Genomic DNA, 19,249 nt, shown 5'->3' with positions numbered 1-19,249 from the left:
AAAAACGTCTGTTAAAGAAGTGCAGCAAGCTTTGTTTATGCTGAAGTCAGCAGTCATGGGCCCCATGGACCCAGCCTGGGGACTTTATCCCAATATTTCAAACAATTGATTTGTCCCAGATCACAAGTCCATTCTTTGTTGGGTTGACTACCGAGTTTCTCAAGGTGTGTTCAACGGAGGTTGCCACCCAGGCCATTACTGTTCATGTGTACAAATATGAAATCAGACCCAAAAGAAGAAATGTCTGTCTGGAACTGTCGTCATAAATTGTTTTCTGATTATGAATGTTTATGAAAATAGACATTCATCTCCTTCTCGACTCACATCAGCAATCTTTCCCGCTCATGTAGATTCCTTCTCTACAGACGAATCCGCCCTTATCTGTCAACACAGGCCACCCAGATCCTGGTCCAGTCCTTAGTAACCTCACGACTGGTAGTAGCCTAGTGGGTAACACACTCGCCTATGAACCAGAAGACCCGGGTTCGAATCCCACTTACTACCATTGTGTCCCTGAGCAAGACACTTAACCCTAAATTGCTCCAGGGGGGACTGTCCCTATAACTACTGATTGTAAGTCGCTCTGGATAAGGGCGTCTGATAAATGCTGTAAATGTAAATGTAAATGTGTCCAGAAAGAGTATGTCTAAGTATGAGGACCAATTATGTAGCTTCAAATGAAATGTATTAATCCCGAGAGAAATTCCTTTGCCATGTTCAGCACAGCAAAGATAGAAAGAGAGCAAAAACGCTGTAGTCATGAAAATTTAACAATGTAAACAAGCAAGTACAGTTTAAGTTATAAAAATTAGAAGGACAGATGTGCAAACAGGCCTACAGTGATTCCTAGTAATAAAAAGAATAAAAATCCACTCTTGAACTACATGTAGGTCTGACGGCTACAGGAAAGAAAGATCCTTTATCGTAGTTTAGTAGTTTTGTAAAAGCAGTAAGTGCAGTTTTTCATCTTGGCTACGACATGCAATAAGTAAAACGAATTTATGAAAAGTTTTGAGCTGCTGCACCCGTTCACGGCTCAGCTTTTACCTCCGCTTCCTGCTTGCTGCTTCTCCCTCCACCGGGGTCAGTTGAGGTCGCGCTCTCACCACGCTTGAACCGGGGGCTGGCATAACATAATTAATTATAATTCAAATATATTCTGAAAATTCTGCTAAAACAGTGAACCTCCCAGACTTTTTGCCGAATGTATGTTAAACAACAACAACATTTATTTCTTATATAGCCCATATTCCCATATAGTTGGTCTCAATGGGCTTCAGGCCTACAGTTGATACCTGTGATTCCGCCCCTCTGCAGCAGCGTTTTGTATTTGAGTTTTGAGTTTTTAATTTCACTGTTTTCGGCCATCGAGCCTGGTTTTGTTTCTGTCCTTAATAAATCCTTGTTTCTAGAATGTCCCGACTTCCTTCCCCCATCAGCTCGCCGACGTGACAGAGTGATAGAGAGAGGGAACCCCTTCCAGGGTAGAGTGAGCCTGCAATTGGTGTCCAAGAAGAGAAAAAGTCCTACACCTCTACCTGTACCTTTCTTCATGTGATTCTGCAGTTGCATCATCATGTATAATCAGCCATTGTCTCGACCCACTGGCCCCACAAGCCTTGTCATTTTTTATTTACATTTACATTTACATTTACAGCATTTACCAGACGCCCTTATCCAGAGCAACTTACAATCAGTAGTTACAGGGACAGTCCCCCCCTGGAGACACTCAGGGTTAAGTGTCCTGCTCAGGGACACAGTGGTAGTTAGTGGGGTTTGAACCCGGGTCTTCTGGTTCAACTACTACCACCCTATGGCTAGCCATTTCCCATTCTACCTGTTCTCCAGGTTCTACACTGTTCTTACCGGCAACTCACATAAAACTGAATCAAAGAATCTGAAACTTATATGAAACCTGCCTTTCAGCCCTTGTTGCATTCAACACACTTGCATTTCCTCACACACACATTCCTGTTGTGCCAATGATCCAGCCAGAGCCAGACTGTAGCCCATAATGTGCACAACACACATGGCTTCACCAGAACCTACGCACAGCATGTGGTCCTCGTCCTCGTCTTCCTCCGCTTATACGGGTCCGGGTCGCGAGGGCAGCATTCCAAGTAGGGAATTCCAGACAGCCCTCTGCCCAGCCACCTCCACCAGCTCCTCCGGCAGGACCCCAGGGCGTTTCCAGACCAGACTGGACATATCATTTCTCCAGCGTGTCCTGGGTCGACCCGGGGCCTCCTGCCGGCAGGACGTCTCCAAGAGGCATCCTGACCAGATGCCCGAACCACCTCAACTGGCTCCTCTCGATGTGGAGGACCAGCGGTTCTACTCTGAGTCCCTCCCGAATGTCTGACCTCCTCAACCTATCTCTGCGCCGGGTCACCCTACGGAGGAAACACATTTCGGCCGCTTGTATCCGTGATCTCGTTCTTTCGGTCATTACCCAAATCTCATGACCATAGGTGAGGATTGGGACGTGGAAAGGGCAACAACCCAGCAGGATGGCCGCAACCTCAATCTTGGTGCAAGGAGGAACAGGAGGAGCACTGCCAGAACCCAACAAAATGACCTCAATCAGGCCACAACTGTGCATGTGTCTGCCCAGAGAACACCAACATTGGTGCCCTGTGCTCTTTACAGATGAAAGCAGGTTCACACTGAGTTTGGAGACGCCCAGGAGAATGTTCTCCTGCCTGCAACATCCTCCAGCATGACCGGTAATGGTGAAGGTAATCAGTAATGGTGTTGACTGGCCTTTCTTTAGCCCTCAATGTGCTCGCCAGAGGTAGTTTGACTTCCAAGATGAGATCTTCAGACCCCTTGTGAGACACTATGCTGGTGCGGTTGGTCTTCTAGACCTCAGGGAGTTTGGAGTGCGTCAGCAGTTCCTGCAAGATGAAGGCATTGGCCTGAATCCATTTGATCACATCGCGGACATCATTTTTCATTCCATCCCGCGGATGTGTTATTTCAGGTCTGGTAGGAGATCCCTCATAAAGACGTTATATCAAAGATGAATCAGTCCGTATTGTATTTTCACTTTCATTTTGAGTGTGACTCCAAATCCAGACCTCTATGGGTTGATAAATTATTGATGGAAATCAATTGTCTGTGTGATTTTGTTATCAACACATTAAACTATGTAGAGAACAAAGTATTTAATAAAAATATTTCATTAATTCAGATCTAGAATGTCTCATCTTTGTGTTCCCCTTTTTTCATCAGTTTATGTAAAGAGTATGTAAGAGCTCTTTTATAGATATGGGTCGCTGCTTCCATATTCGATGTGGGATCAGTAGGTGCTCACCCAATGAGTATCAGCATTCTGTCATGTTGCCACCTATTGGCCAACAATTGCACACCAGCTACAAAGGGGACATATTTTTTAATCCAAGAATGACAAAAATAAAACTATTAAGACCACTTACAGGACTACAGCAAAAATGTAAGTTAATATATTATTAAAGCACACAGTTTTTGTAAATACATCTTAAAAATTTTCAATAAATAAAAAACCTCAATATTTCTAAATGATAAATTTCACGTCATAAAGCAACATGGAACAAATGTACACAAACAAATACATGTGAATAAATACAAAGAAGCAGGGCAGCAGGGGCAGAAGAACAATTTAAAAATATAGATTCATGTCTATATGTCAAAAGAACAGACACTGTTTGTACTCTTTGCATGATACAAGTGAACATAGAATTGATTCATTTGAATAAATATAGACAAGCAGAAGACCACTGACCCACAGTGAAGTTTCAGAGGTTTGAGGTGTTCATGTTAATTTTTTTCCCCACAGTCAGAGCCATCAGCTGGAAACTCCAGTCAACCAACATGTGCTCAATGTCATGTTGCTACCGTTGCTTACGTACTGCAGTAGGGCTGGGCAATAAGATCATTAAAGTTTTGAATCGTGGTGATGTTCATATCATTAACTTAGTCTATAAAGATGACTAAGTATTACTTTTCTTGCATAATTAACAATGCACATCTTTGCAAGTCTGATGGGTGAAAATACAGTACTGTGCAGTACTTTTTGGCAGTAGTGAAACATATTTCCAGAAGCAACTCTGGAATTGTTCAGGAAGGACTATCTGAAAGTGTAAAACACACAAAAATATTAATGATTGAAAAATTAAAGTGCCAATAATTTGATGTGAGAATGTAGAGATGTAGAGATGTGCTAGAGAAACTGGGTGTTTATTCAAACTAGTGAATTAGCTGCTACAAGCAAAGGTCTACAGATGGAGAACAATGTATTGTATTTCTGCGTCTCTTTCTCTACACACATAATGTCATTGTATGTTTGAGGTAAACCAACATTTGTTTTTGTATTTACTGGTTTGTATAGTATGCTTGCACAGTACTGTATAGAAAATGTGGTGATAAACCTGAAATCATGAATAAAGTATATTGCATTAAAGTATATTGCTCAGCCCCATGCCGTAGAGCACATTTTTATTTATGTGCATAGAGGAGCACATATGAGTTTGTGCGCTCCTGTATGCATGTAAATTGTGGTGCCGTCAACGACGTGAACGTTGAGTGCACTGCTGCATCTCACGAATGTCTCTTCATGTGTAAGGCCAGGTGGTCAGAGCGCGAGAATGCCCTCTGGCACAGCACACACTCGTACGGCTTCTGGCCGGTGTGCTTGCGGTAGTGGCGTGTCAGTTCATCTGAACGGGCAAACTTCCACCCACAGCCATCCCAGGTGCAGTGGTAGGGCTTCTCTCCTGTAGGGTTACAAAGACCATTGTTATGACCCAGCTTAATGCAATATAAACTTTTGCCAGATGTTACCTGTGTGAGTTCGGAGGTGAGCTTTGAGGTGGGAACTCTTGGTGTAGGTCTTGCTGCAGCCAGGATATTCGCAGCTGTGAACCGCAGCACGTTTTTTCCCAACAGCTCTCCGGCTGCACTTCTCCACCGGTCCTGTAGGGAGCACTGTGGAATCAGAGAGCAGCCCCTGGCTGTTGGAGAAATGTCCCGGAACCTGGCTGTGCATGTAGCCAGCCCCTTGGTGTGGGTAGAGTTTGGGGTGGGAGTAATTAGGAATGAAACTGTAGTGAGGAGATGGCAGGATGGCCGTTGACATATCTGCATTAGCAGATGTTGTTTGGAGGAACCTGGAATCAGAGAATGGGACTACCAATGCTTGCTGGTCCTCGTAGTTCCCATAATACCATGGTTTTGGTTTAGAAGGGTCTCTCTCAGAGGGCAGGTCCATATGGTTCCCATATTGATCCAGGTTTGGGTAGACAAAGGGTGGCTTCCTGAGATTCAGGTTACCATAAAAGTCAGGGGCTGAGGAACTCAAGGATTCATCAGAGGGGAGCAGCTCAACCATGACACTACCGTTGCTGCTCCCATGAGGAGCTGGATCTCCATCCTGAATACCCCCTTGGTAAAGAGCACCTTGGTCCACCTGCTGAGAGCTATAGTCCTGACTAGGGTTCTGGTCAGGAGACATGCGCCCCCAGCCTGACAAGAAGAGCTCCATGTCCCAGCAGCTGCTGCCTTCCTCCTCCAGCTGAGTCTGAGGAGGGTCCTGCTGCTCACTGGTGTGGGTCTCTGATATCAATCTCCTATCTTGGTAGCTTGAGGAGCCATCGCCAGGCCCCATAACCTTGGAGCCAACAGCAGACAAGTGTGAACAAAAGTCTCCTTAGCAGAGTCTTGTAGAGAAGCTGTGGTCAAGCTTTGTTAAATTCATATACATACTCATCAGAACAGGCTTGAATGTTGTATCTTAAAAGAGAACACTCTCACAGAAAAGTATTGCATCAACACGTGTTTTGCTGTACACATATTTATTCCCTTCGTGTGTATTGGAGGGAAAAAACGCAAATTTGACATAATGTCTCACAAAACCAAATTATTGGTACCCTTTGAAAAGTGTGGATAAAAAAGATTGTTTCAAGCATAGGATGCTCCTGGGGCAAGTAACAGGTGTGGGCCATATAAAAACCACACCTGAAGCAGATAAAAAGGAGAGAAGTTCACTTAGTCTTTGCATTGTGTGTCGGTGTGTGCCACACTAAGCATGGACGACAGAAAGAGAAAAGAGAACTGTTGTGAGGAGCAGAGAAACAAAATTGTGGAAAATATCCAACAATATCTCAAGGTTACAAGTCCATCTCCAGAGATCTAGGGGGGCAGTGGTGGCCTAGCGGTTAAGGAAGTGGCCCCGTACTCAGAAGGTTGCCGATCCACCAAGGTGCCACCAAGGTGCCACTGAGCAAAGGGTGATGGGTTAAAAGCAGAGGGCACATTTCACTGTGTGCACCATGTGCTGTTCTGCTGTGTATCACAATGACAATCACTTCACTTTTTTTTTTAACTTTTAAAAGATTTGCTTTTGTCAACAGTGCGCAACATTATCAGGAAGTTTGCAACCCATAGCGCTGTAGCTAATCTCTCTGGGCGTGGACGAAGAGTGAAATTGATGAAAAGTCCAGATGGTGGATAAGCAGCACCAAACAAGTTGTCCTGCAGGCATCAGTGTCAGTCGACGTGTAAATCTAATGAAACACTATGGAGACATAAAAAAGCAAGACTACAGTTTGCCAAAATGTACTTAAGTAAGCCAAAGTCCTTCTGGGAAAATGTCTTGTGGACAGATGAGACCAAGATAGAGCTTGTTGGTAAAGCACATCAGTCTACTGTTTACCGAAAACGGAATGAGGCCTACAAAGAAGAGTACCTACAGTCAAACATGGTGCAGGTTCAATAATGTTTTGGGCTTGTTTTGCTGCATCTGGCACTGTGTGCAAGGCATCATGAAATCTGACGAGTACCAAAGAATTTTGGGTCGCACTGTAGGGCCCAGTGTCAGAAAGCTGGGCTTGCGTTTGAGATCTTGGGTCTTCCAGCAGGACAATGACCCCAAATATACTTCAAAAAGCACCCAGAAATGGACGGCAACAAAGCGCTGGAGGGTTCTGAAGTGGCCATCAATGAGCCCAGATCTAAATCCCATTGAACACCTGTGGAGAGATCTTAAAATCGCTGTTGGGAAAAGGCGACCTTCCAATATGAGAGAGAAGAAGAACATGCAATACACAACGCAATACTTTTCTGTGAGAAATACCAACAAATTTTTTTTTACCATGACTGTATAATACAAGAATTGAAGAGAGAAGACGTACCTTCATGTTCTGAGTGGAGTTGCAGAAATTTGAGAAAGAGCTGAATGAGGGCAGAATTTCCTGCAGTAAAGCCATCAGTTCTGTGCTGGGGCCTGGAACCTCAACCTCACTCCATAAGCATGATTTCTCTACCACGAAGGTTCTGTGACCAGGCCTTTCTTTCATCTATCACTCCTGAACCTTGAGGAACGAAGCTAATGCACTTTAAGCCAGTTTGGTTGTGCTGGGTGTGGTTTAAAGTGTGTGTGTGTGTGTGTGCGCGCGCGAAACAAGCTTCAATTCAGTTGTCCACTGGCAAGTAGTGACCAAGCATTTCTGATAACAGCTCTGGGAGGGAGGGGCTGGGGTCAGCCCATAGCACCTTCCAGAACTCTGTTAGGTCCATTTGATCAATAAAACTATAAAAAAAAAAAAAACACCTTTTAATTTTTACAATTAACAAAATGTGCTGAAGATCTGAAGTTGTTACCAGTGCTAAATCTGTAGTCATACACAACAATGAACAATTAATGCACCTAAAAATGATTTCAGTCACAGCTAACCAGCTCTCTATGGTTAACAATACATTTGAAATTTAAATGACAACACACACAGACTTCTGGAGCTCCTAAGTAGGTCCATGCGTGGCAGTTGATTATGCTCTGGCGTGCGTTTATCGTGGTGTGACGGGTGACAGGGGACCATGACTGAGGTCAAGATAATGAAAAACCTGACTGCATACAGGCCTGGAAGACTCTCCTCTGGGCTGATAAGGAGCTGCTCACTTGCTTTTCCTATGTTCATAACTTGTTCATTAATAAAATACCACAAGTGCTTCATTAAGACAACCAATTTTAAGTTCATTATATTTTTATAATAGGCAACAGTGATATATTCTGTATATATGAAATTAAATTAAATTGACCAAATGTTCTGTAATGTTGAATATTTTAAAGGATATTCTTAATATACTCCTGTGATATTATTTTCTGTACTATAGATTTATACACTATTTGCACTGATTGATCGTTGCTTCCTCATTTCTGCTAAACGTTTTGCATTTGCTCGTAAGTTTTCCATCTCTTGTTCAAACTGTAGAATGTTCCATTTTTTCTACTTATGCTTCCGCTGTGACTAGCGGTAAAGCCCAGTTTATTCGTGAAAATTGTAGGTTAGTTACTAGCTCGTTGGCGAAGGTGGCAGAATTAAAAGACGCATGTTTAGCGAGGCTGAGCTTCTTATCTCTGTCCGAACACGACTCAGGCCGCTGTCTGTCTCTCACGGAGAGTCCGTGTTTAGGTCTCCAGCGGTGACTGAGTGGTGTCCACAGAATAATATTGGATTTGTTAATAACTGGAAATTCTGTGAGGGGAGGCCTGGACTAATCATTTCCTGTAATTTGACCTATAATCTTTTTACTCCAAATTGACACCCCAGGGCACAGATCTGGAAGCAGGCAGAGTGGCCACCTGCTAAACCCACCCAGAGACCCTGCTAGTCACTTTCACTTCATTGCTAGAACAGCTAATGAGACCTGGTTGTGCCGTTTGTCACGATAACTTTAAGATGAATTCACAGAAATCTAAAGAATGTTCCAGCAGTGGCTCTGTAAATCTTGGTCTCTTAAATATTAGGTCTCAGTCTCAGAAAGCTGGATTGATTAATGAACTAATTACAGAAAACTCTTCAGCAAGAGGACTTCATTATTCTGAAAGAAGCGACTCCTCCTGGTCACTGTTCTAAGGAAGACACACAAATTGGTCGACGTGGTGGAGGACAAGCAGCTGTCTCGCAGCCACATGAGTTTGATTCTGATTCCTTTGGATTGCCTGTAGATATAATGTGAATGACAGATTGTACTATTGCATGTGTTCATTGTGTTAGTCATATACTAATGTACACAGAATACTAATTATTCTGACTGTTCTTCACCTCTCTGCTTGATTTTAGTAAAATCCATCAACTAAAAGAAGGAAACGTGGTTGGTTTTGTTGAATGAGATAAAATGGCTGCTTGCCAGTCTGTGTGTCTGAATTCAGGGAGAGCGAGAGGATCATCCATTCCAAATTCCTCAGAACAGACTTACACAGAAAGTGAGCTCAGCTACCAGGCGAACATGAAATCAGCTCAGGAACAGAATCCTGAGCAGCTCAGTGTCAGCAATCGTACCCAGCAGTCATGTCAGATTATTCTAGTGGCTGCCACATTTCATAAATCAATAGACATATTCATGGAATTCAGTGTTCTGTTCTGAACATGCCAACAAGTTATTATTGGTATAACAGAACTACAAGTCACGCATTGGGGGTCACCAAAAGCTGATATAAAAATGAACAACTGGATAAAGAGGAGTGAATATTAGTGTGTTTATAGATAATTGACCAATCAAACAATATTAATACATGTAAACTCTCTCCCTTCTCCATCTACAGATCTCACTCTCCCACATCAAGAAAACAATGAGATTATCTGTTTTCAAAAAAGCCATCTTTATTTCTGTCTATGATTATGTGACTCTGTCTGTCTCAGTGCTCAGCTCGGCTGCTTGCGCCTCGTTTTAATGAGGTCAGTTAATGAGCCTGATTAATTCAGAGTGGATGCCAGGACGAGGTGTTTGGGGACACTCCGTGATAAATGCTCCATGTGTTTATCACCATCAGAGCCAGACAGGGAGATTAAGTTACAAAATACCAGAGGTGGAAAAAGTGCTGAAAAAATGCAATTCTAAAAACTTAGCTTAAACTCAAGTAAAAGTAGAAAAATACTCAATTTAAAATGTATTTTGAGTAAAGTTACTTTATTCATAAATGACTAGTCATAAATCCAAGTTGTTTTATTCAACTTTTAGGCAGTATAACATACAAACTCATCATACCGTGTATGACTGTGTATGTGACAAATAAAATTTGAATTTGAAACTCTGTTCAGATCACCCCACAAAACATTTTAAAGGTCCCACGACATGAAAAGGATTTTTTTCTTTTCTTTTGGTCTTAGTGATGACCTAATACTGTATCTCAAGTCTCTTTCTGAAATTAGCCATGGTGCATAATTGCAGCCACTTTGAGCCAGTCCCACGATGAAATGTCCCCAGGATGCGCCATTTCGGGGTCTACAGCTTTAATGCTAATGAGGAGTATAGAGGCGGGGCGAGGAGGAGAGCGACCAATAGAAGTGAGTGGCATTCACAGAAATTACTTTACTTTACTTTATTTTGCCGAAGCTTTTATCCAAAGCGACTTACAGGAGGAAGACACCAGCAATTCTCGTTCGATTTCTATAGATTTTGAGTTTACAAAAACTAAGATCCCCGATAAGGCCCAACTTGTCAGCAAAGAGCATGCTCGGAGATTGTTAAATGCTAGACGAGCCAGTGGAGAGAGGTGAGAAGAGGCGGGACGTGGGTGTGTTTTGGTTGATTGAAGATGAGACGGGCTGCCATACGTCATCACCACCGTTCACCAAACACAATGTGTGGGGCAGACAGGAAGTAATGTCTGCATTTTTCCAGAAAAAATCGAATTTACCTACTGGTTCTTTGCGAGTCTCACGTGACTCAATGCTTCGCACCCATGACAGTTGGTGGAGATAATTTAAATGAATGGTCCAGCTCAAACATTACAATAAAGAACAGAAAATAAAGTATCCAACACTGTGAAAACAATTCCTTATGAACAAACTGTGCTTTTTGTTCTTTCTCAGGCAAACTTAAATCATATCATTTGTATTAACTGACAAATGAGCAGCCTGACTGCTGATATAAGAAATTAAACCAAGTGCCCTGTGGCACAGAATACTACAGCATTGGACTGTAAAGCTCTTGTTCAGTTTTAGCAATGCTTGGGATTCGAAAAGCATATACAGGCTATTGTACTTTCCACCATGTGCACATTTCATGTGGACGTTTTAAAAGCCGACAGCTCTGTCCATTCAAGCACGTGCATTTTGCATCGCACAATGACGTTATGGCCTTGTTCACGTTCGAACACAATGACTTGTCTGAAGGGCTCTCAAGATTTGAAGACAGGTAAGAGTGACATTCCACTAAACCTCCCCAACACCCCACTCTGCCCCCTGATTGGCCGCAGGAATGAGGGTGTTTCATTAATAATTTTATAATCAGTGTTGCTGTTATTAACTGCTTAATTTGATACATGGCACAGACAATTCAATAAAATTATTTAGCCTATTTGGATAGAAAGATGATTACAATGTGAGAACGTGTCGGTCATCCTGTGATAACGAAATATGACCGAGGCTACTTGTTCTGGACGGGTGTCGATGTTTATGTTCACAGATTACTTATGATGTGATGCTGTATTTTGGGACCAGTCTCTCTACAATCTCAATTTCCCACCACAACTCAAGCATTTTGTAATTTTGACTCACTGTACTTCGTACTATATAGACGTCATATCCATTTTTTATGGTTCTCATATATATTTTTTTGTATTATTATATTTCAACTTTTGATGAAGTTATGACAGCAAAAATTAAATAAAAAAAATATGCTGACCTAGATTACTTGCATGTGCCCTCATCTAAGACCAGCATTGCCATTTTAAGCATGCTGATCTCAGAGCAGTGGGTCCAGAGCAAGGGTCATTTTTCACCAGGTCTTCTTTCATAACCACTGGGAGGCAGCATGGTCCAGGAAATAAAATTTACACAACTGGCAGGTGTGCTGGAGAGACGCCTTTATGGATTTATTGCTAGTTCTTTTGTGGATTTATGCATTATATTATTTGCTTCTTGTTGTACTTTTGACCCTTAAAAAAGTACAGTGCAATGTTATATTTAATATACATATATACAAATAAAACACGTTCTACAGAAAATGTGGATACATTGGAGCCATTAAAAAAAGGTATTCAGAATTTTCAAAATGTAATTATATATATAAAGGAAACATTTTAAATACTTAAAACAAATGTGACTAATAGGGTTGCAACATTTTACAGTCTGTACATATTATTTAACCACAAAGGCTCAAACTACTGGTTGCTGAATAAAACATATCGTGTGTGTGTTTTGTACACTGACATTCACTGGGAGGGTTTGGAAAGTTATTTCCAAAAATAGTTGGAAATGACGCACCGCATACGTGAATATGCTCTGATAAAGACAAGAGCTGGTAACTTTAATGAAACTCATAAATTAGATTTCATATCCAATGTTACAATTACAGGGTATGTTCAGTTAGTAGTTGTGCTTTAATTTAATTACATTAAAATGGGGGTGGGTCAAAGCAGTACATTAAACAGTACATACACATTTTGTGAAATACATTTGATAATTGTGGCTGAGAGCACAATCAAATATCTCTAATTATTATCTATGATAATGTTTAAAAATGTCTGCATAAAGACAGCAAGTACCATGATTGGGATTCTGAAAAAATTACCATGTTCACCATTCTAATCCTAATTCTTCATGCACACAGACAGCATGTACAGTACTTAGTGACGCTTCCATTTTAGGTTTATGCCATTTCTCAGGCGGCCTTGTCCAGTGCAACTTGCAATCAGAAGTAAGTGGGGTTTGAACATGTGACTTTATGGTATTCTGCTTCATATGCTCCTATCACACCTACTACCGCTCCAACACTTGAACATGGATCAGCAATCGCCTCGGGTACATCAGAAGTGAAATTCAGTCCTGCACACAGTGTGTTCTGCTTCTAGGAAACCAGCACAAGATATTGAGGGATCAGATTTAAGTGTCCGAAGCAGGGTGGTTTCGTTTACACCACTCAGAACACGTTCAACCACCTCACTAGTCACCTATTGGTGTTTTGTCAGGGTAAAATCTAGCAGCCAACAGACACTCAGAGTTACTTAAACCTGCACCATTGAAAGAATGAGTCAAAATCTGATGAAATTAATGCAAAATTAATTCAAATGTAGTCATAAATGCACTGCTATAAACATGTAAATGCATTTCTCCTCTTCCTTGAGAAAACTGTGTGGAAAAAGGAGAAGGTGGACTTTGCTCTGTCACTAGTGCTGATCTAATGGCAAAGAATTCAGTTTTCATAATGCTTACCTACAAAAAATGTTTTGTCCGCTTCTGATACATACATTTATGCAGTGTGGTCTACCTAAGTGCGAAGTTTTACATTTGGAAAAACAACATAGCTACCTGCATCTTAGCTTTGTTTGCCTTTTTATAGCATTGCGTCGAAGGGCATATTTATTCTTTATCTTGAAATGACTTCATTTTGGCTTGCATCTTGCTTGCTTTGTAAATGCAGCTGTTTAGTGAAGAAGAAATGAGCCAACAGCATATTGCCATAAGTCTCTTTCGTCATGCTTTACAATTTCTTGTGAGCTGCCCATTAATAGCTATCTTAGACTGACATGTTCCACCATCGTTGATTTCCTCTGGGATCAAAAAGCGCTGTTGGAATCGTAAATTGCTTTACAAGCATGAAGTGAAGTTAGCAGCAAGTAGCAGATTTGGAACCGAAATGTTGCGAATTTAACTCCCGAACCGCCAAGGTGCCACTGAGGTCCCCTTCATCAAGGTACCACCCCCACACACGGCTCCCCGGGCACCTGTCATGGCTGCACACTGCTCATTAAGAGTGATGGTTAAATGCAGAGGACACATTCCGTTGTGTCACAATGTGCTGTCCTTCACAATGACAACGACTTCACTTCAACCATTGCTTCATGGAGTCTTTTTTTACTTTTTGAGATGTCCTGATGATCCACAACTTCTGATTGATCCTGCAGCTCTTTATAGCCATGACACTTGTGGTATTTAACTGGTTACAGAAACCATCCAGTCCCCACTGCTAATGAAGAGATAAGATGACGGAGGTGCTGCCTTGTGAGACGTCACTTGCGTTGGCATTGGAGGCGGGCGACACTCACTAAATCCTCATGCTTTATTGAGCCCCTAAACCTTTGTTAATAATTCATCACTTTATTGTGACTGTACATGTGTGTGAAGAGATGTATGGGTATGCACATTTCCAAAGTTCTGGAGGATCAATGAACAGATGTAAAACAATTATTGTAAATGTAATGTATTGTAAACCCTTTAACCTAAAATAAAGCAAATAATAAGAAGCATCACCCATGGCTGCTTTGTTCTTCAAGATAAACACTGGGAAATGACAAAAGACCTGGGTGGGGTGACATGATTAGTCTGAAAGGATGTCCTGGTTGTGGCTGTGTAGACTACGTCTATGGAGACCATGAATCATCTGGGAATCTGTGTGCTGCCAAGGGGGAGTTTTGCATGTGCGCCACACCAGTTGAAGAGATGAGGGCGTGTCTCATTTGTGCACTGAAATGTTAGAGACGTCACGTTCCACTGGTGACTTGATCTGGATATGTTCTTTCAGACATTTTTTTCAACATGCAGTGCACTCTTACATGAATAATTTATATGTAAATATAAAATATGAATGTTAAAAGTAAATAATGAATAAATACATGGAAATACTGCAATAGTTTTGTAATTAAAAATATGTTAATATTTGGACTTCTAAATTTAAATTCAGAACATTTTGAAAATATGTCAAGTCAAAAGTCTGGATGCCCCTACTCTGTTGTGGTTATGGAGACTAAGATGGAGCGATTTTGAAGAATCTAATACCAGAAAGATATTTAGTATTTGTTATATCAGGAGAATACGTTTGATGAATCTGTTTTTTTCCTGTTTTACCATCATGGGGGCTTTGTTCATTATATCATCATCAAAAGCCGCTTGATGAGATGTTCATGGACACGAGGGAATGATAAGAAAGTGTTCTGTATAAACCTTCAGCACTGTTGGAAACCATCCTCGTTGTTCAACTTATGGGGGTGGAGAGAACACAAGTGTATGAAATGCCGCAATCAGACACTGAAATGTTAAACATTTTGCAATTTTTTGGTGAAAATTATTATTATTATTGTCATTGTGATATACAGCCAGCACAACAAACACAGTGACACAACAAAATAAGCAGTGGGCAGCCATGACAGGCACCCGGGGAGCAGTGTGTAGGGACGGTGGCACCTTGGCGACTTGGGATTCGAACCAGCAACCTTCCAATTATGGGTCAGCTTCCTTAGCCACTAGGCCACCACTGCCATGATAATAGAAGAAACTGCACTAAACAATGGCATTTCCTTCAAAGCAGAGTTGCCAAAATGTCAGAACATAAAACCATATAATTATAAATGTTTTAACTGTACAGTAATAATACGAGGTTTGCACCACTTCCTGCAACAGTACCCTGGGTGAAAATACACTGGCGTGTGCAGAGAACCGCAAAAATCACATCCCCTTCTGTTTTTCAGATGACTCACAGTCTTTTCCAAGGTGGGCAGGGATCAGTCTTCTCCCTCGCTGTGGCCGTTCAACATGCCTGCTTCCCATCGCTGCAGCAGGCCGTTCTTATGCCTGGGGTTTGGGGCCTGGGATAGAAAGATCCACAGTTAGGAACCAATAACCTGTAACCTGTCGGCTTTGTACAGCTCAAAGTACCGCCAAGTGTATTTTCCAGAGGCTACGTATATTTTTATTATTGCACTTTTATTGCTGGCTTACAGCAGCATACTGCTTTGTGCTCTAATACTTTTGCATGAACATAGAAGCCTTGAAAATGAAAAGTGAGAAGAGAAGCAGATTTGAACCATATACCTCTTTTGGGCCTTTGGGAGCCGAGTCTGCCAGGGGTGGAGGCCATGTTAGGTCCAGCTTGCCGGATGGTCGATCTGCATCAGACACAGGAGAGGAGTGAGATTAGTTGATTTCCTTTCACAAAAATTATTTGAATAACACTTCACAGCCCACAGCAACTAGGCATCAGCAGTTTGGAAAGAGATTCTGGAAGCTCAGAGTTTTCATGCAGATCTGAATATTTCCATATATGAAAAAATGGTAACATGTTGCATCACTTTTGAGAGGAACAACATAGAGGGACAAAAGTGACAGGAGAAAGTCTCAAATGTGTGGATAGCAGTGTTTTTATCGCTGCGGTTTCTCAAGAAAGTGTGTCAGCAGGATGCAGGGGTCAGACTGCAGGAAAATACCGACCCTCCTGAGTACCCAGCGGCCGAGTACAACTCGCACTTATCAAGGAGCGAAGGGCTGAAATCAAATCCAGAAACGTTCCGTTCTGACGCACTCAGATTGGTCTGTCTTTACTGCTGAGATCACGGCGGCAGGGCAGCCTGCTGACACAGGAAACCTGCTGAGCTTAAATAAGAAAAGCCCCAAACAATTCACCCATTTCTCATTTTTTATTTCATTTTGTAAATCAATGTTTGTCTGATTTTTACTTTTTTATATATTTTTTTATAAACTTTTTAATATAACTTTTTATTCCTTCAACAGGTATGTGCTAAACTTGTATTTATATAGAATATATATTTTGTAATGTGTAAATTATTATTTTTGCATAATGTATATTAGAAGGAGATGGGGGAAACGTTTGTCTTATCCCATAATGAAGTGAAGTGCAGTGTGAAGTGATTGTCATTGTGATATACAGCAGCACAGCACACGGTGCACACAGTGAAATTTGTCCTCTGCATTTAACCATCACCCTGAGTGAGCAGTGGGCGGCCATGACGGGCGCCCGGGGAGCAGTGTGTGGGGACGGTGCTTTGCTCAGTGGCACCTTGGCGGATCGGGATTCGAACCGGCAACCTTATGATTACGGGGCCACTTCCTTAACCGCTAGGCCACCACTGCCCCATATAATGCATATATGCTTCATAGTTTTATATAACTAAATGGTGAGATTTAATATTCAGAAAACTGAACCACTCACCAGATGCTGATGATGGCGAACGGGAATGCTGGCATAGAGCTGGCAGACCATTTGGGGGTGGCACTGGGGTTCGTATCTCTCTGCTAGGTGTCCTCCACCCTCCACCTCCTTCTCGCCGACTTGTGTCCATGACTCCATACAGGCTGGTCCTCAGCTTCCGTAGCTCCATTTCCCTTTCCTGGGCTTCCCGGATGTCTTGTTCCACATTTGGCAGCATAGATATGGATGAGCGCAGCTTGAAAAAGGGATTCCCTTGTGTGATCCCCTGTGCTTCCATTGCTTCATTTAGCTGATCATCCCTACCATCTGGTGGTGTGGAACAGCCATTAGCCCCAAAATCCACTACGGTTACTGGTACACTCCCAGCATCCAACACAGTCACTGGTATTGTCTCCCAATCCTGTCTGGACGCTGGAGCTATACTGTGAGGAGGTGGTGGAGGAACCTCCACAACGATAACCTGGCTGTTGGTGCTCTCTGGAAACTCAGGCCTGTGGCTTATGAGTGGACTGCCAGTGAAACCTTGGTCCTGTGGTGTCGGGCTCTGGGTCTGGTCTACGAAGGACACGTTACAAGATGAGGAAAGTGACATATCATCCAGAGGACTCAAAGTAGAGAGGTCACTGGTGGAAGCTGAGAAGGATCTCTTGCCCTGAGACGGGCTTATCAGGCCTGGTTCCTTTGGAATCTGAAAGACTTCAAACAGCAACTTTCTTTCATGGAGCTGTCGCACAGTGCCCTTCTCATAGACACCAGGGACCCTGCCGAGTTCCACTAGGACCTGTTCCCTCTGAAGCTCTAGGTGGATCTCCTTCTGCATCTTCTTTCCAGCAAACTGCCTGTCCACGCCTTCATTTTTAGTCGGCTTTGAACCCAGCACCTCAGAAAGGACTGGCTTCCTCAGTGGGATCTCCACAAACTCCATGGCTTTATTGAGGCCTCGGGAGCGGCGCAAGCTCTGCTCCCGTTCTGCTGCTCGACGGATCTCCCTCTCGATCGGGGTTTCATTGGGTGGTGGATGGGAGGGTTCCTCTGGTTCTGGAGTCAGGGTTCCGTTCGGGATATCCCCAGTGCTGTTGGGAGAGAAGTCTGCAGACACGCCGCTGTCACTCTGGTTGTCATCATAATACTCAGCTTCCATCTTGCAGTGTGACTTCTGGCTGTCGCTGTCCTGTTCTTCTCTCCAGTTCTTCTACGTTCCCCTCTGCCGGAACGTCCCTCCCCGCCAGAGCACCAGCAGCTTATTGTCTGTTTCTGCTCTCCCCCTCCCTCGCTCCTGCCACTATCAAAAGCTCTTTCACAAAAACAGGTCTGGAGCGAGGGCTTGCTGCCGCCCGAGTGACTGGCTTGTTGGCAACGGTATCCATGGGCGGAGTCTTGCACACCTGTTGTGTTTCCTGCTCTTGCTTCAGGAGCTATAGATCATGTATCATTGGCACCCCCTGCTGTCTGTCTGCTTCCACTTTAGCTTCTCCATGTTGGCCCTGGTGCATTCCAGAAGCAGCATCAGATATCCGACACCTGGAGAAGGGAAATGTTGGTGGCTCTCCAGCTTCCGCTTGACCACATACTGCCTAGTAGCAGTTTCCAGCTTCATCTTCCCACTCTGTCCACTGGCGTTTTGTCGTCTATACCTCTGTTGCTGTGTCTGTGCTGTGGTTGTTTTTAGGTGGGTGCACAATACTGAACAACTGTGCGTCTCCATTGAGCAATTTAGGTCAACCAATGCCCCTTAATTGTCCATACCTCAAAAAACACGACACCCCAATAACCTGAGTTTAAGCAAATTGAGAAATCCTGTTTTGCATTACATCCCCCCAGCTCATCTTGGCAGAAGGCATCTAAACAGGTCAGATTTGAGATTAGTCTCCCCTGTACACCTTGAGGTGTTTGAGATTGGTCCTTTTCCATCTTATTGGGAAGCTGGCTGATAACAGGAGTTTATAGGAGCTTATTTCTCTCAGATCGCCCCTCCCGTTTTCCCCCATATGAATTTATTAGTCAGCGCCCTTTCAACACCATTGTGTCTATAAAGTAAAGTAGAGAGATTAAAAAAAACGGCCAAAAAAAACTACTTTTTCTCCAAATCTGTACTTTTTAGTTTATAGTTAATAGTAAAAAAACACAGAAATTCAGTAATGACATCAAGAGGTGCAGACAGAGTTTTCCAGACCACAACACAACATGTGTCATTATTCAGGACAGTCACTTCCTGGGGCAGTGGTGGACTAGCGGTGGCTGGCAGCAACCTTCTGATTATGGGGCCGCTTCCTTAACCACTTTATTACTTTTTATGAATGAAAATACCCTATAAAAGGTCTTACGC

General features: G+C 42.7%; 2 protein-coding genes across 4 annotated transcripts; both read right to left on the bottom strand.

Annotated features, from left to right (window-relative positions):
* Positions 1 to 3,377: 3,377 nt before the first annotated feature.
* Positions 3,378 to 7,554, bottom strand: klf1 (Kruppel like factor 1 (erythroid)). Of its 2 annotated transcripts, none has more exons than XM_028973502.1 (3): positions 7,170 to 7,554; positions 4,822 to 5,647; positions 3,378 to 4,754 (listed from the first exon to the last, which is right to left on the bottom strand). In XM_028973502.1, exons 1-3 carry the CDS (start codon positions 7,332 to 7,334, stop codon positions 4,579 to 4,581), a joined length of 1,167 nt encoding a protein of 388 aa, XP_028829335.1. In that variant the 5' UTR covers positions 7,335 to 7,554; the 3' UTR covers positions 3,378 to 4,578. The 2 variants fall into 2 exon arrangements, with proteins under 2 accessions (XP_028829335.1, XP_028829336.1); XM_028973503.1 differs by having other exon boundaries at positions 4,822 to 5,708; positions 7,170 to 7,217.
* A 4,188-nt stretch (positions 7,555 to 11,742) lies between these two features.
* On the bottom strand, positions 11,743 to 18,725 carry misp3 (MISP family member 3). Of its 2 annotated transcripts, none has more exons than XM_028973053.1 (4): positions 16,924 to 18,725; positions 15,789 to 15,862; positions 15,455 to 15,562; positions 11,743 to 12,828 (listed from the first exon to the last, which is right to left on the bottom strand). In XM_028973053.1, the coding sequence occupies exons 1-3, from the start codon at positions 18,062 to 18,064 to the stop codon at positions 15,479 to 15,481; spliced, it is 1,299 nt and encodes a 432-aa protein (XP_028828886.1). In that variant the 5' UTR covers positions 18,065 to 18,725; the 3' UTR covers positions 11,743 to 12,828; positions 15,455 to 15,478. The 2 variants fall into 2 exon arrangements, with proteins under 2 accessions (XP_028828886.1, XP_028828887.1); XM_028973054.1 differs by having other exon boundaries at positions 11,743 to 12,822.
* Positions 18,726 to 19,249: the final 524 nt, after the last annotated feature.

This window comes from Denticeps clupeoides, chromosome 3 (genome assembly GCF_900700375.1).
Source record: "Denticeps clupeoides chromosome 3, fDenClu1.1, whole genome shotgun sequence".
Classification (NCBI taxonomy): domain Eukaryota; kingdom Metazoa; phylum Chordata; class Actinopteri; order Clupeiformes; family Denticipitidae; genus Denticeps; species Denticeps clupeoides.
The sequence above is the reverse complement of the archived record's forward strand: the minus strand, read 5'-3'. Positions and strand labels throughout refer to the sequence as shown.